Source organism: Carcharhinus amblyrhynchos, chromosome 9, assembly GCF_965287045.1.
Source record: "Carcharhinus amblyrhynchos chromosome 9, sCarAmb.v2.hapA, whole genome shotgun sequence".
Lineage (NCBI taxonomy): Eukaryota > Metazoa > Chordata > Chondrichthyes > Carcharhiniformes > Carcharhinidae > Carcharhinus > Carcharhinus amblyrhynchos.
Genome location: NC_137332.1, coordinates 86,155,925 through 86,171,263, shown reverse-complemented (window position 1 = coordinate 86,171,263; position 15,339 = coordinate 86,155,925). Strand labels below are relative to the sequence as shown.

At 44.1% G+C, this 15,339-nt stretch overlaps 1 protein-coding gene across 5 annotated transcripts in view; it reads left to right on the top strand.

Moving 5' to 3' along the window:
• The window catches only part of LOC145347980 (roquin-1-like), a 108,115-nt gene that overhangs the window by 81,523 nt on the left and 11,253 nt on the right, over nt 1-15,339 (top strand). For all 5 annotated transcript variants that reach the window (XM_080196045.1, XM_080196043.1, XM_080196044.1 and 2 more), the window contains 7 exons: nt 1,540-1,943; nt 2,539-2,712; nt 3,761-3,916; nt 9,792-10,014; nt 11,324-11,420; nt 12,007-12,151; nt 12,967-13,122. In XM_080196045.1, the coding sequence (XP_080052171.1) occupies nt 1,540-1,943; nt 2,539-2,712; nt 3,761-3,916; nt 9,792-10,014; nt 11,324-11,420; nt 12,007-12,151; nt 12,967-13,122 (1,355 nt within the window). The remainder of the gene's footprint in view (nt 1-1,539; nt 1,944-2,538; nt 2,713-3,760; nt 3,917-9,791; nt 10,015-11,323; nt 11,421-12,006; nt 12,152-12,966; nt 13,123-15,339) is intronic.

Sequence of the window (15,339 nt, the reverse complement as noted above, 5' to 3'; positions counted from 1 at the left end):
GGGAGCTTGTCTATTTTAAGGTTTCTCAAGACCCCCAATACCTTCTCCTTTTTGATCTTAACATGACCCAAACAATCTGCACACCCTTCCCCAGACTTATCATCCATCAAGTTCTTCTCTTTGGTGAATACTGATGCAAAATACTCATTTAATACCTCACTCATTGCCTCTGCCTCCACGCATAGATTCCCTCCCCTATCCTTGAGTGGGTCAACCTTCTCCCTGGCTACCTTCTTGTTCTTTATATATGTATAAAAAGCCTTGGGATTTTCCTTAATCCTGCTGGCTGTTGACATTGTAACCACTTTTAGCCCTCCTGCCTCCCTTATAATGTGAATATAAACGATTAGGAGGAAAATGTAACAGGTTTGATTAGTAACTTTGCGGACAACACAAAGATTGGTCCTCATTGCTGTCCGCGATTCCACCATCGAATACAACTGAATATAGATTGGTTGGAGACTTAGGCGGAAGATGGCAGATGGTGTTTAATCTGGACAAATGTGAGATGCTGCATTTAAGGGTCTAATACAAATGGGAAATATACAGTAAATGGCAGAACCCTTAAAAGAATTGATAGGCAGAGGGATCTGGGTGTACAGGTCACTGAAAGTGGCAATGCAGGTGGAGAAGAAGGCATATGGCATGCTTATGTTTCTTTCTACTTTCCTTCTATTCCTCACTTGCTTCTTGTGTTCCTGCCTGCTAGCCTTGACAAATGCTTTTTTCTTTTTGACTAGGCTGTTAATGCTTCTCATTTTCCAAGGTTCGTGAAACTTGTCATACTTATCCTTCATCCTTACAGGAGTGTAACGGTCCTGAGTTACATTTGTAAGCCTCCCACGTGCCAGATTTTGATTTGCCCCCAAATATCTGCCCCCAATCTACATGTTTAGTTCCTGCCTAATATTGTCGTAATTAGCCTTTCCCCCAATTTAGCACCTTCACTTGAGAATTACACTTACCTTTATGCATCAGTACCTTAAAGCTTACTGAATTGTGGTCACTGTTCCTGAACTTCTCCCCTACTGAAACGCCAACCACCTGGCCAGGATTATTCACTAATAACAGATCCAGTATGGCCCCTTACTTAGTTGGACTATCTACTACTGTTTCAAGAAGCCCTCCTGGATACTCCCTACAAACACCCCTAGCACTAAGTGAGTCCTGATCAATATGGGGGGAGTTAAAATCACCCACCACGACAATCCTGTTACCTTTCCAAAATCTGCCTACATATTTGTTCCTCTATCTCCTGCTGGCTGTTGGGAGGCCAATAGTAAACCCCCATCATTTTCTACATTAAATAGGAACCATACATCAAACATGCATAATTGGCTGGAAAATGCTTAGATGTCCTCAAGTTATGAAGGATGCTATTATTAAATGCAAGTATTTCTTTCTATAAATCACTGAAACCCTCAATTAGATTTTAGCCATTCTAAGGTATTTATCACTTCTGACCATATCGACGTATGAATGTGTTGTAAACTATTGTCAAGTTGTATGTTTTACTGAAATCTCTTTCTGTTTTGCCAGATCTTTACTACCCTCATCACTCTTCAGGATCTGTGACTCCATATGTGCCACAGTACAGACGTGCTAGCAATGTAGCAGAAGCTCCAATGGCCCCTTCCACCCTTCAGTACCAGGACCATTACCCAGCCTACATTTCAGAGAGGATGGGAAGTTCTCAGTACTCCAACCCTCAGCAGTACCCGCTGACACAGCCGGTGTCAGGAATGTACCCACCACATTATGCTGGTCGCCGGATGTACCACCCTCCACAATCCTACACAAGGGACGATATGCGAAACAGCCCCATACCAGTCGATATGCCATCGGCAGTCACCAACTACATCACAGAGCCCAGGGAACGCTATGCTCCTGAAAACTACTACACTGTGAGCCCTCACCCCAACCAGATTAGGCCAACTTTCAGGGTAAGTCCTGAATGTCAAACTTTGAGTCTGCTTTGAGCCACTTGTTTCATGTGTTTTGTGCAATTGTGACAGGGTTTTTCTTGCTGTCAAACTATTTTATGTTGTCAGAGATCATCAGGGCACACCTTGTAGGACCTGATTAGTCGTCACCATCCTGTTGTGGCCAAATACTGCCTAGTGTATGTGGGAAAAGCACTGGGAGGTTACTCTTGAGTTGTTCCTTGGGTAGTGGGCTGGTGGAGCTGGTCTCTTGCCTGCAGCAAACCCTTTCTCCATTCTCAGTTGCACTGCTGTGCAGCTAAACAGTGGGAGGCAAAGATTGCCAACATCCTTACTGAATGGCGGGGCAGGCTCGAAGGGCTAGATGGCCTACTCCTGCTCCTATTTCTTATGTTCTTAACTGGTCTATGCCAGTGTTTATGCTCCACAGGAGCCTTCTTTCACCCTATCTCATTAGCATTAGCTCCTATTCCTTTCTCCTTGATTTACTTGGCTAGCTTTTCCTTAAATGCATCAATGCTAGTCTTCTCAACTACTTTCTGGGTAAAGGTTTCTCTTAAAGAAGTAATTGTTTGATTATACTGTTTCCTTCCAGGACCCTCATAGCAGAGTTCTCCAACACCAACCTCAACCTCAGCCAAGCCTGGACTATCTTCACCGGCGTCGGAAAGAGTTAATGGCCCAGCTGGAGGAGCGGAAAACCATTTCTCCACCACCCTTCCCTCCAAACGCAGCACTGCCATCTTCCTTTGTCGACGTTTCCCCCGAGGTACTTGGAAACTTCTCCTGTTCTTCACCAGGAATACATTATCAGCAAAGCCTGGCAGTGAACAGCAGTCACTGTCAAGGGCAGGCCAAGTACTCGGGTTTGGCTATGAAAGCTAGGAGGTTGTATGTGTCAAACTCGCATCAGGAAAGAGAAGTTATGTAGTGAAATTAATAGTGATATCCAGACCGGTGCCCAGCTCATCCAATTAGCATCCAGCCCAGTTATTGACACACACTCAATCTAATATCCAGCCCAGTTATTGACAAGCTCCCAATCTAGTATCCACCCCAGTTATTGACACATTCCCAATCGAGCATCCAGCCCAGTTATTGACACATTCCCAATCAAGCATCCAGCCCAGTTATTGACAAACTCCCAATTGAGTCAGCCCAGTTATTGACACATTCCCAATCAGTAACTCAGCCCAGTTATTGGCTGCCTGCCAATCAGTAACTCAGCCCGGTTATTGGCTCTCTCCCAATGATTCACTTCTGTCTGACAGGAATCTCTGTCTCTGTGGAATATTCAATTTAATCATAGAATCCCGACAGTGCAGAAGGAGGCCAGTTGGCCCTTCAAGAATGCACCAGTCCTCTGACAGACAGAACATTCTACATAGGTCCACCCACTGCCCTATCCCGGAAACCCCACATATTTACCATGCTAATTCCCCTAACCTACACATCCTGAAATATGAAGGGGCAATTTACCATGCCAATTCACCTAACCTGCACTTCTTTGTACTGTGGGAGGAAACGGGAGCACCCAGAGGAAACCCACTCAGACACAAGGAGAATGTGCAAGCCCAACGCAATCACCCAAGACTGGAAATGAACCTGGGTCCCTGGAACTGAGAGGCAGCAGTGCTAACCACTGTTACACCCTGCCGTCTCTTAACTCTGTCATTGCACCAGATGTACTCTGATTACGAATTCTGTTTCCTGTCTACATTTTATAAGTCAATTTTACACCATTAGTGTGTAAATCATTGAGCTGCTGTTGGGTTCAGTGGGTGTACTAACTGCTTGTTGTAAATTTTCTTGTGCAGTATTCTGATGAAGACCTGAAAGCAGTCAAGAAGTACAAAGACCATGAGTACACCGCTCAATACTCACCCTGGTCTTGCGACACTATTGGTTCCTACATTGGCAGCCAGAATGCACAACCCAAAGATGTTATGCCTTCCAGTGGCATGGAGATAAATGTAAGGCATGCTGTTGCATCAGTTTATTGAAATACGTTGTAAATAATGGCACTAAATCAGTCAAAGGATAGCTGGTTAAGTGAGCTGCTCCAATGAGGAACTGGCTTGAAAGCATGAGGTTAGCTACAGAGTAAAACTCCCTGTACACTATCAAACATTCCCCGGACAGATACAGCACAGGGTTAGATACAGGTTCAGTCCTCTCTATGCTGTCTCCATCAAATAAGAACAAAGAAAACTAGAAACAACTCTGCAGATTCCACTATCTGCAGTAATTTGCTTTTGAATAAAAAAATAAAGTTGACTTTACAACATGCATTAACTTCAGAACATTTTGGCCCTGTCATTTGTAACAGTGCCCCGATCTTAGTATATTCCTTTTAATTTGAGTGTTTAGTGCCACATTGTAGGCAGTTTAATGATGAGTGGGCACATGATCTTGAAGAAGTTGGCTCTGGTCCAAAGTTGGTACATATTGGCCCTTTCCCAAATACAGAGAAGAAAGGTACCCCTCAGTCACAACCCTAGAGGTGAAAGGGAGAGTACTGACTAACCACACTATCCAGTTCCCACTGGTGTCACTGTTTGCAAAACATTCAGCCCAAGGACACTGGGAAGGGCAGTGATAGGGCCATGTCGTTAGACCAGGCAGGAGTGTTGACTCTATGCTGGGCTTGTTTCACGTGCCCTTAAGAACAGTGAATCATTGACAGTCACCAATGATTGTACATTGCTGTTCTCTGAACTGAGAGAACAGGTGGCAATCAGACACTGGAGACAAATGTCTTATAATGTGTGTAATCCTTTCTACCTGTTTAGTATACCAACGGTATGTTCTGCAAAAATATTTCCCCTTCCCTCCCAAACATTCTTTATTTAGTTGCACTTAAGTCATCTCAAGTTTGAAATTAGTCTGTCAATAATAAGAGATGGTGCCAGGGTTCCAGTAATAGTGTTGGTGGTGAAATCATTTGCTTTCACGTTCAGCTTTGACCAGACAATTTTGACGTGGAGAAGACCAAAACATGGAAGCATAAATATAAAATTGTCACTAATAAACGCAATAGGAAATTCAGGAGAAATTCCTTCACCTAAGGTGACAGAGGCAAGTAAAACAGATTCTTTTAAGGTTAAGCTGGACAAGGCCATGAGGGAGAAAGGATTGAATATAGCATGGATAGAGAACTGGTTGACTAGATTGATAATAAGAGGGGCATTTTCAAGAAGGCAATGCATAACCAATGAAGCGCCACGGGGAACAGTGCTGGGGCCATAATTATTCACAAATGACTTGGACAATGGAAATTAATGTACTATTGCCAAGTTTGTGGATAACACATAAGTAGATGGGAAGACAAGTGGTGAGGATGAAACAAAGAGTTTACAGAAGGAAACCAAAAGAGAAGATGCTGGAAAATCTGAGCAGACCTGGTAGCATCTGTAGAGAGAAAAGAGCTTTCCAAAGGGTCATCTGGACTTGAAATGTCAACTCTTTTCTTTCCATACAGATGCTGCCAGCCCTGCTAAGATTTTCCAGCATTTGCTCTTTTGCTTTCAGATTCCAGCATCCGCAGTGTGTTGTTTTCATCCAATTGATAGGAGGATATAGACAGGTTAAGTGAGTGGGCAAAGTCTTGGCAAATGGAACATGGAGCATTACAGCGCAGTACAGGCCCTTTGGCCCTCGATGATGCATCGACCTGTGAAACGAATCTAAAGCCCATCTAACCTACACTATTCCAATATCATCCAAGTGCTTATCCAATGACCCTTTAAATGCCCTTAATGTTGACGAGTCCACTACTATTGCAGGCAGGGCATTCCATACCCTTACTACTCTGTGAGTAAACAACCTACCTTGACATCTGTCCTATATCTATCACCCCTCAATTTAAAGCTATGTCCCCTCATATTAGCCATCACCATCCGAGGAGAAAGGTTCACCCTATGTAATCCTCTGATTATCTTGTATGCCTCTATTAAGTCACCTCTTAACCTTCTTCTCTCTAACGAAAACAGCCCCAAGTCACTCAGCCTTTCCTCATAAGATCTTCCACCATACCAGGCAACATCCTGATAAATCTCCACTGCACCCTTTCCAATGCTTCCACATCCCTCCTATAATGTGTCAATCAGAACTGTACGCAATGCTCCAAGTGCGGCCGCACCAGAGTTTTATAAGCTGCAACATGACATCATGACTCTGAAACTCAACCCCTCTATCAATCAAAGCTAACACACCATACGCGTTTTTAACAACCCTATCAACCTGGGTGCCAACTTTCAGGGATCTATGCACGTGGACATGAGACTTCTCTGCTCATCTACACTACCAAGTATCTTACCATTAACCCAGTACTCTGTATTCCTATTACTCCTTCCAAAGTGAATCACCTCACACTTTTCTGCATTAAACTCCATTTACCACTTCTCAGCACAGCTCTGCAGCTTATCTATGTCCCTCTGTAACCTGCAATATCCTTCCACACTGTCCACAACTCCACCGACATTAATGTCATCCGCAAATTTACTAACCAATCCTTCTATGCCCTCATCCAGGTCATTTATAAAAATAACAAACAGCAGTACACCACTGGTAACTGAACTCCAGGATGAACATTTCCCATCAACCACCACCCTCTGTCTTCTTACAGCTAACCAATTTCTGATCCAAACCGCAAAATCACCCTCAATCCCATACCTCCATATTTTCTGCAATAGCCTACCGTGGAGAACTTTATCAAATGCTTTACTGAAATCCATATACACCACATCAACTATTTTACCCTCGTCCACCTCTTTGGTCACCTTCTCAAAGAACTCAATAAGGTTTGTGAGGCACGACCTACCCTTCACAAAACCATATTGACTATCCCTAATCAAATTGTTCTTTTCTGGATGATTATAAATCCTATCTCTTATAATCCTTTCCAAAACTTTGCCCACAACAGAAGTAAGGCTCACCAGTCTATAATTACCAGGGTTGTCTCTACTCCCCTTCTTGAACAAGGGGACAACATTTGCTAACCTCCAGTCTTCTGGCACTATTCCTGTAGACAATGACAACATAAAGATCAAAGCCAAAAGTTCTGTAGCCTTCCCCCTAGTTTCCCAGAGAATCCTAAGATAAATCCCATCCGGCCCAGGCGACTTGCCTGTTTTCACATTTTCCAGAATTGCTTACAGCTCCTCCTTGTGAACCTCAATCCCGTCTAGTCTAATAGCCTGTATCTCAGTATTTTCTGTGAGAACATTGTCTTTTTCCTATGTGAATACTGACGAAAAATATTCTTTAGTGCCTCTCCTATCTCTTTGGACTCCACGCACAACTTCCCACTACTGTCCTTGACTGGCCCTAATTTTACCTTAGTCATTCTTTTATTCCTGACATACCTGTAGAAAACTTTAGGGTTTTTCTTAATCCTGCCTGCCAAAGACTTCTCATGTCCCCTACTGGCTCTTCTTAGCTCTCTCTTTAGGTCCTTCCTGGTTAACTTGTAATTCTCAAACGCCCTAACTGAGCCTTCACATCTCATCTTTACATAAGTCTCCTTCTTCCTCTTCACCAGAGATTCAACTTCCTTAGTACACCACGGTTCCCTTCATACTTCTCAAGGACACACAATAGTTGTTCTTTGAACTAGCTCCACATTTTAATTGTGCCCACCCCCTGCAGATTTCTTCCCGATCCTATGCATCCTAAATCTCACCTAATCGCATCATAATTTCCTTTCCCCCAGCTATAATTCTTGCCCTGTGGTATATACCTATCCCTTTCCATCGCTAAAGTAAACGTAACCAAATTGTGGTCACTATCATCCAAGTGTTTATCTATCTCCTAATCTAACACCTGGCCTGATTCATTACCCAGTACCAAATCCAATGTGGATTTGCCTGTTGTTGATCTATCTACATACTGGGTCAGGAAACCCTCCTGCACACATTGGACAAAAACTGATCCATCTAAAGTACTCAAACTATAGCATATTTGTAAAGTTAAAGTCCCCCATAAAGACTATCCTGTTACTTTCCTGTATATCCCTGGAACTTTTCAGAGGCCTATAGAAAACTCCCAACAGGGTGACCTCTCCTTTCCTGTTTCGAACCTCGGCCCGTACTATCTCAGCAGATGAGTCCTTGTCAAAGATCCTTTCTGCCACCGTAATACTGTCCTGGACTAACAATGCCACACATCCACCTCTTTACCACTTTCCCTGATCTTACTGAAACATCTAAACCCCGGAACCTGCAACAACCATCCCTGCTCAGTCTGTGTCTCTGAAATGGCCACAACTTCAAAGTCCCAGGAAACCCAAGCTGCAAGTTCACCCACCTTAGATGGAATATAATGTAGGAAAATGTGAAGTTATGCACTTTGGTAGGAGCAATAAAGAAGCTGAATATTACTTAAATGGAAAAAGCTGCAGCGCTGAGGGATTTGATGGTCTTCGCGCATAAATCACAAAAAGCTAGCATGCAAGTTCAGCAGGTAATAGAGAAGGCAAATGGAATGGCCTTCATTTCAATGGAATATAAAAATAGGGAAGTCTTGCTAAAACTACAGAAGAAGGTAGTTTTAGCAAGACCACACTTACAATAGTCTCTGTGTCGAGTTTGCACGTTCTCCCCATGTGTGGGTTTCCTCCAAGTGCTCTGGTTTCCTCCCACAGTCTAAAGATGTGTAGTTTAGGTGGATTGGCCATGGTAAATGAGGTCACAATGAGAGGGCAATGCGAGGGAGGTGGTGGGCCTGGTTAAAATGCTCTTTCAGAGAGTTGGTACCGACTCGATAGGCTGAATAGCTGCCATGTGCACTGTAGGGATTCTATGGAACAGTTTTGGTCCCCTCATCTAAGGGAAGCAGTGCAGAGAAGTTTCACTAGGTTGACCCCAGGTATGGAGAGATTTACTTAGGAGAAGTTGAGTATGTTGGGACTGTACCCATTAGAATTTTAAAAAATGAGTTGCAATCTTATTGAGATATATAGGATTCTCAGGGGGCTGATAGGGTAGATGCTCTCCGGTAGTTTCCCTGAGACCAGAGGACATAATCTCAGAGTAAGGAGTCACCCATTTAAGTCAGAGATGAGGAAAGATTTCTTCTTTGAGGATAGTGAATCTATGGAATTCTTCACCACAGAAGGCGTAAAGGCTGGGTCATTATGTTCAAGACTGAGATCGATAGATTTTTAATTGGCAAAGGAATCAAGCATTATTGGGATAAGGTGGGAAAGTGGGGTTGTGGATTATTGCATCAGATCAGTCATTATTGAATGGTGAAGCAGACTTGATGGGCTAAGTGGCCTACTTCTGCTCCTATATTTCTGGTCAGTGGAAAGATATGTTGATAAGGTGGGAGAAGGCTGCTGTGGAGTGTGAAGACCACATCGATCTAATGACTGAATGGCCTATGTTTGCATTTTTTTTCAATGTTTACGGGCTGGTGAACAGAAAGACCTGGCTTTGGAAAGCTCAAAGCAGGACGATACAATACGACAAGCCCTGTGATCTGTCTGAACCCACTCGGAAAAGAGATTTGGAAACGCGCCAAAATGATAACAGTTGTTTGTGCAGTTGCTCCCAAATGGAATTGAGCTCTTCCAATTGGATTGTGAGCCTTAACCCACTGCCTGACCATACTGAGGAATATGCAGACAAACCTGGAACATGGCAACCCAAGAGCTTCCCTGTGCTGTTAGACAGAACAATGCAGCAGCCTAGTGGCAATTAGTTAGTTGAAGGCCAGAATGGTTTGCCATTGCTGAGAGAATGCTGTAACGTAAGTAGGAAATGGCCAGTATTTGAAAGCCATGTTGGTGCAAAGATGGGATCATAAATCTACTCTGTTACTCATGAGCTGCATGTTTTTTGACAGAATGTTGACAATAAGGGCCTACGGGAGCAGCTCATCAATCTGGATCTTCAGAGGAGGGCAGCCGACAGCAAGGAGGAGGACCCCATCATACCTTTTGGGGAGTTACCAACGGTTTCCAAATTTGGTGCCATTTCTCGCACCTCCAAAACCAGCTATCAGACAACAGGGCCGGTGCAGGCTGTGGCCTCACAAGGCATTGCCACCAAGCCCATCAGTGTCTCAGGTAAAAGCAATGAACAGGCTGTGCTACAACAACTAGTGGCAGCAGTTAACCAACTGTGCAATGGACAGAAACTCTATACTGGACATTCCTCTCACTGATGGAAACTCCATCCTGGATATTCCCCATGACTGACAGATACTCGCTCCATCCCGGATATTCCCCGTCACTGACAGATACTCTCTCCATCCCAAATATTCCCTGTCACTGATGGATACTTGCTCCACTACAGATGTTTCATAGCGCCAGGCACCCAGGTTCGATTCCTGGCATGGGTCACTGTCTGGGTGAAGTTTGCACGTTCTCCCCATGTCTGTGTGTCTCTTTTCAAAACCAAAGCATAAACTAATCAACTAATTGAAAGTCTCTGTAAGGGACAACAAAATGTCAATTTGATTTATTAAAATCGAATTAAGATGTTGTTTCCAGGGCCAGTGGTGTACTCCAGCCTCCTGCGGTGCTCACTGGTCCAAGTGCCTCAAGTCTAGTCCCATTTCATGCTCTTTTAATAAAAACAATACTCACTGAATTAAACAAAAATAGACAGTACGATAGCCCATGTTGGAGCACTGTAAAATAAAACATCCAAAAGGAAACCTAACTAATTAAATGAAAAATGTTGCAGAAGATTTTTATGTGCTCATGATATTGAATCAATACCTTCCACCTGTTTATCTTTAACCTTAATAATACAATTAACATAACACTTCAACCACCGTTAACCATGTTAATCACTGTTTCTGGTGTGAGTATCCAGAACACGGAGACACAATATTAGAATTGGGGCTAGGCTCCTCAGACTGGGTAGCACTTTGTTTCACACAGTGGAAACCTGGATACAAATATTGTGGATGTTGGGGGTCAATGCACCTTCCCAGGCCAAGATGGACAGATTTTTAAGTACGAATGTCGTGAGGTGCAGAGATGAAGCACGCCAGTAGTATCATGACATATCAATGGTGACCTTCCTGAAATGTACAACAAGCTTGAGGGACTGAGTGGTCTCTGCACAGGTTGTTCCAGAGGTTGACTCAGCCTCGAACAGCTGTGCTGCCCTATAGCTAATAAAGATATTCCAGTTGAGCTATTATAGTTATGTGGAGCAAAAAGGGTTGATTGGTACATGACATCAATACAGCCTCCAAGTGGGTAGTAGTCAGTAAAGCGCACACCCTCACAGAACAGGCTTCTATCAATCCATTGAATCAAAAATAAGCTGTATCTTTTTTCACCATTCCTCAGTATGTTGGTTAAAACAGCTGAAAGTACAAATGAAGTCTTTGCTGTAAACTTGCCATGTTATCTACTGCAGATTACAATCCATATGGAAACCACAGCAGCTGGACAAACTCACCAGTCTCATACTCGTCACACCAAACCATGCATCCTCAGGGACATTTCATCGAAAGGTAAAAACTACTCAACCTCTTGCAAAACTTGATATCCTCAACCCCGTCCTCTCCAGTCTTAGGTCAGCCTTGAGCATAAAGCACACGCTATACTCAGAAAATGGTGCAAACATTACACTCTCAACCACAGGGAGTGGTTGGAATTAATATTAAAGATATTTAAAAGGAAGCTGGAGAGACACACGAGTATGGAAGGATTAGAAGGATAAATTGATGGGGTTAGATGAAGAAAGTTAGGCTCATGCGGCCTAGCTTAGACTGGTTTGGATAAATAACCTGCTTGGATTCTCTAAATATGTTATGTAATTCAACAAAACTCAGTGTGAGGCCTTAAATAGACAGATATCTCCTTCACATTCAGAGATTCTAGGCATTATCCCTACCAGTGCATGCATATCTGAGTCAGGAAGCTGACTCCAAAACTTAGCAATCCTAACAGGACATGTTCCTCACTGCCAGAAAAGCGGGAGCTTTGGAATTACATCCCAGTGAGAGTCAGCTCCTTCGGCAGAGGAGGGGGATAATTGGATTGTGTTTTTAAGCGCACAGACGTTTACTTAGTAATGAACGTTTTTACCGCACCCAGAGAGAGATTGAGCATGCAGGAAATCACTGCCCCAGGAAAGCATCCAGTTCCCCAAATGCCTCCTACAGACAGAGAACAATTGAGGTTGGAGTTGCAACAAGTCAACCAGCAAATCAGCCAACAGAACCAGCTCCGAGGAATTGAGGTATCTGCAGGACTCCAAACTCCTTACTATCTTGCATGTCTTAATGAGAAATAAGGGTGAAGGGGTAAGGGAGTAGAACAGATATGGGGTTAATTCAGGTTAACCTGGAGGAGAGGGGAGGGGGAGAAGGGACCGATGGGAAGGGGTCGACGGGGCGGGGGGAAAGGGGCCAACAGAGGGGTGGGAGGTGGTCTAACTTAGGAGGGGAAGAGGTGGGGCTAATGAGGAGGGGTGCAGAGGGTCTAATGGGGAGGGGTGGGCTGGAGCTAATAGGGAGGGTAGGGGGAGGCACTAATGGGGAGGGAGGGCCAAATGGGGAGGGGGTAATGGGAGTCGAGGAGGGGTTAATAGGGATGGAGCATAAGCAAGGCAAAGAGCAAAGTGGGAAATGGCCTACAGTATTCTGGGAGCCCTTTCTTTGCCTTTAAGGGAGAGAAATGGAGAATCTGAGAGAGTTTGTGACATAGGCAACTGAAGGCATGGCCACCAGTGGTGGAACAATTTAAAACTGGGATGTACAGGAGAGGTGCAGATAATATCTTGGAGGGTTATAGGGTGGGGAAAATTAGAGTTGGAAAGGAGCAAGGCCAAGGAGGAATTTGAAAAGAAGGTGAATAATTTTAAAGGTGTTGCTGGATGGAGAAAGGTCTGTGAGCACGGGTGATGGATGAATGGGAGTTGGTGTGAGTTTGGACGTAGTCAACAGAGTTTAGGGTGAACACAGGTTTAAGGAGGGTACAACGAGGATTGTATTGGAATGGTCAAGTCTGAAGGCTCTCACTGATCTGTACGCATTTGTTCTTTCTCATCTCCAGCCTGCTAATAGTCCAGTGCTGCTGCAGCGAGAGGTCACCAGCCAAGCACAGCAGCAGCACACCTCATGGCCTAGCTTAGTCTCCAGCGAGCAACTGAGCTTGGAGCTGCACCAAGTGGAGAGGGAGATTGGCAAGAGGAAGTATGAGCTGGAGACGGTATGTGTTGGCTGAGGACACTCCATAGAGAGGTTTCAGCCCAGTCACCACTTAAACTAAACTGTCTAATTGTCATTCTAATTAAGTTCAATTACCACAAGAGAGGGACACAGATTACATGAATCAGCCTTATTTCTGGATTGAATCCCCTTTATGCCAGTGAGTAATCCTCCCCAGTATGTGATTGAAACAACCTTGAGGAATCCCTTTGCTGTGCAACTCTCTCCTTGTCATCCTCTCTCCCCCTGCTTTCTTTTTCTCTCTCTCGCTCTCTCTCTCTCTCTCTCTCTCTCCCTCCCCCCCCACCAGCTTTCTTACTCTCTCTTTCTCCACACCACCCCCCCCCAGCTTTATTTAAATTCTTCAATCTTTATTTAAATTCACCTTTCAAATTCCTCAACTGCACTGGGTGTCAACACGACACATCTCCACTGAACATGACCGTGTCTCTGTCTTGGTTAGGTTTGACAGTAACTTTGTACAGGACTGCTGACCCTCTCCCATTGCTGTTACTTGCTGAGTTTATGACTGGCCTTGCTGGCTTTTTAGCTTCATTTCATTAAGGTATGGTTCCTAGCCAGAACCTAATTCCTGTGCATTTACAGAGAATCACGGAATGGTTACAGCACAGAAGGAAGCCATTTGGCCCATTATGTCAGTGCTAGCTCTCTATCAAAACAGTTCAGCTAATGTCACTCTCCACCTTCTCACCATAACCCTACACTTCCTTTTCAGACAATGATCCAATTTCTTTCTGAATGTCTCAATAGATCGTGCTTTCACCACACTCTCCAGCAGCGCATTCCAGATCCTAACCACTGGCAACATGAATGTGTTTTTCCTCATGTCTCCGTTGTTTCTTTTATCACTCATCTTAGATCTGTGCCCTTTCATTCTCAATCCTTTTATCAATGGGAACCATTTCCCCCATATCGACTCTGTCCAGACCCCTCATAAGTTTTAACACCTCTAACAAATCTCCTACATGCTTTCTCTTCTTCAAGGAAATCAGTTCCAGCTTCTTCAGTTTACCTCCATAACTGAAGCTCTTCATCCCTGATGATTCATTCTCATGAATCATTTCTGCTCGCTCTCCAATGACTCCACATCTTTCCTAAACTTGGCACTCAACTGACCTAAACTGGGTTGAAGTCTAATTCTGCTGCCTTCTGGATCTTGGATGAGCTCCAATATTGCCATTGGTTGTCTATCCCACACCTTCTGGATCTTCATTATCACAGAAATACCTCCAGAGTGCATCTTCTAGACTTCACCCACCCTGCACATCTGCACTCAAGCCTGGACAATAGTTTATTCATAGAATCAAAGAATCCCTATGGTACAGGAGGAAGCCATTTGGCCCATCAAGTCTGTATTGACCACAATCCCTCTCAGGCCCTATTCCTGTAACCCCACACATTTATCCTACTAATCCCTCTGACACTAGGGTCAATTTAACATGGCCAGTCAACCTAACCCATGCATCTTTGGATTGTGGGAGGAAACCGGAGCACCCGGAGGATGTTGATGCTCCTTGCTGAGTCCACCCTATCTATGTCAACATCATCCCATCAGGGCTATCTGATCTATGACTCGGACTCCCTCCAAGTGTCTCCTCTCTAGATTCTGAGGGGGCTTCACAGGGCTGAAGATGTTTCCTCTATGGGGGAATTTAGACCTGGGAACCAAGGTTTAAAAGTCTCCACCTAAAACAGAATAATTTCTTCACTCAGAGGATTGTTAGTCTTTAGAATTCCTTTCCGAGAGAGATGCTGCATTATTGAAAATATTCAAGGCTGTTAGATATCTGATTGTAAGAGGGTGAATGATTGTGGCGGGAGCAGGTAGGGAAACAGAGTTAATTCCACAGTGTGATCAGCCATGATCTTATTGAATGGTGGAGCAGGCTGGATAGACCAAATGGCCTACTGCTTCTCCCTTGTGATCTATTCTCTGTTCACAACTAGAACCTGCACCTACATAATCTCTTTGTTCATTTGCGTGCTTATTTGGCTGCTATTCTGGACCCAAGTCCATCATTCATTTTTCTGCTTCATTTTCTTCATACTCTTTACTTTTCCGTTTAACTCCCCTCAAACTCCCCTCTCCTGCCATCATACCTCCCATCATTTTGGAGGTTTACTGACTCCCAAAACCCCTACTCCAACCCTTAAGCACTCTTCAACCCTCTTAAACCTTCCTACTCTGCTGCTGTCC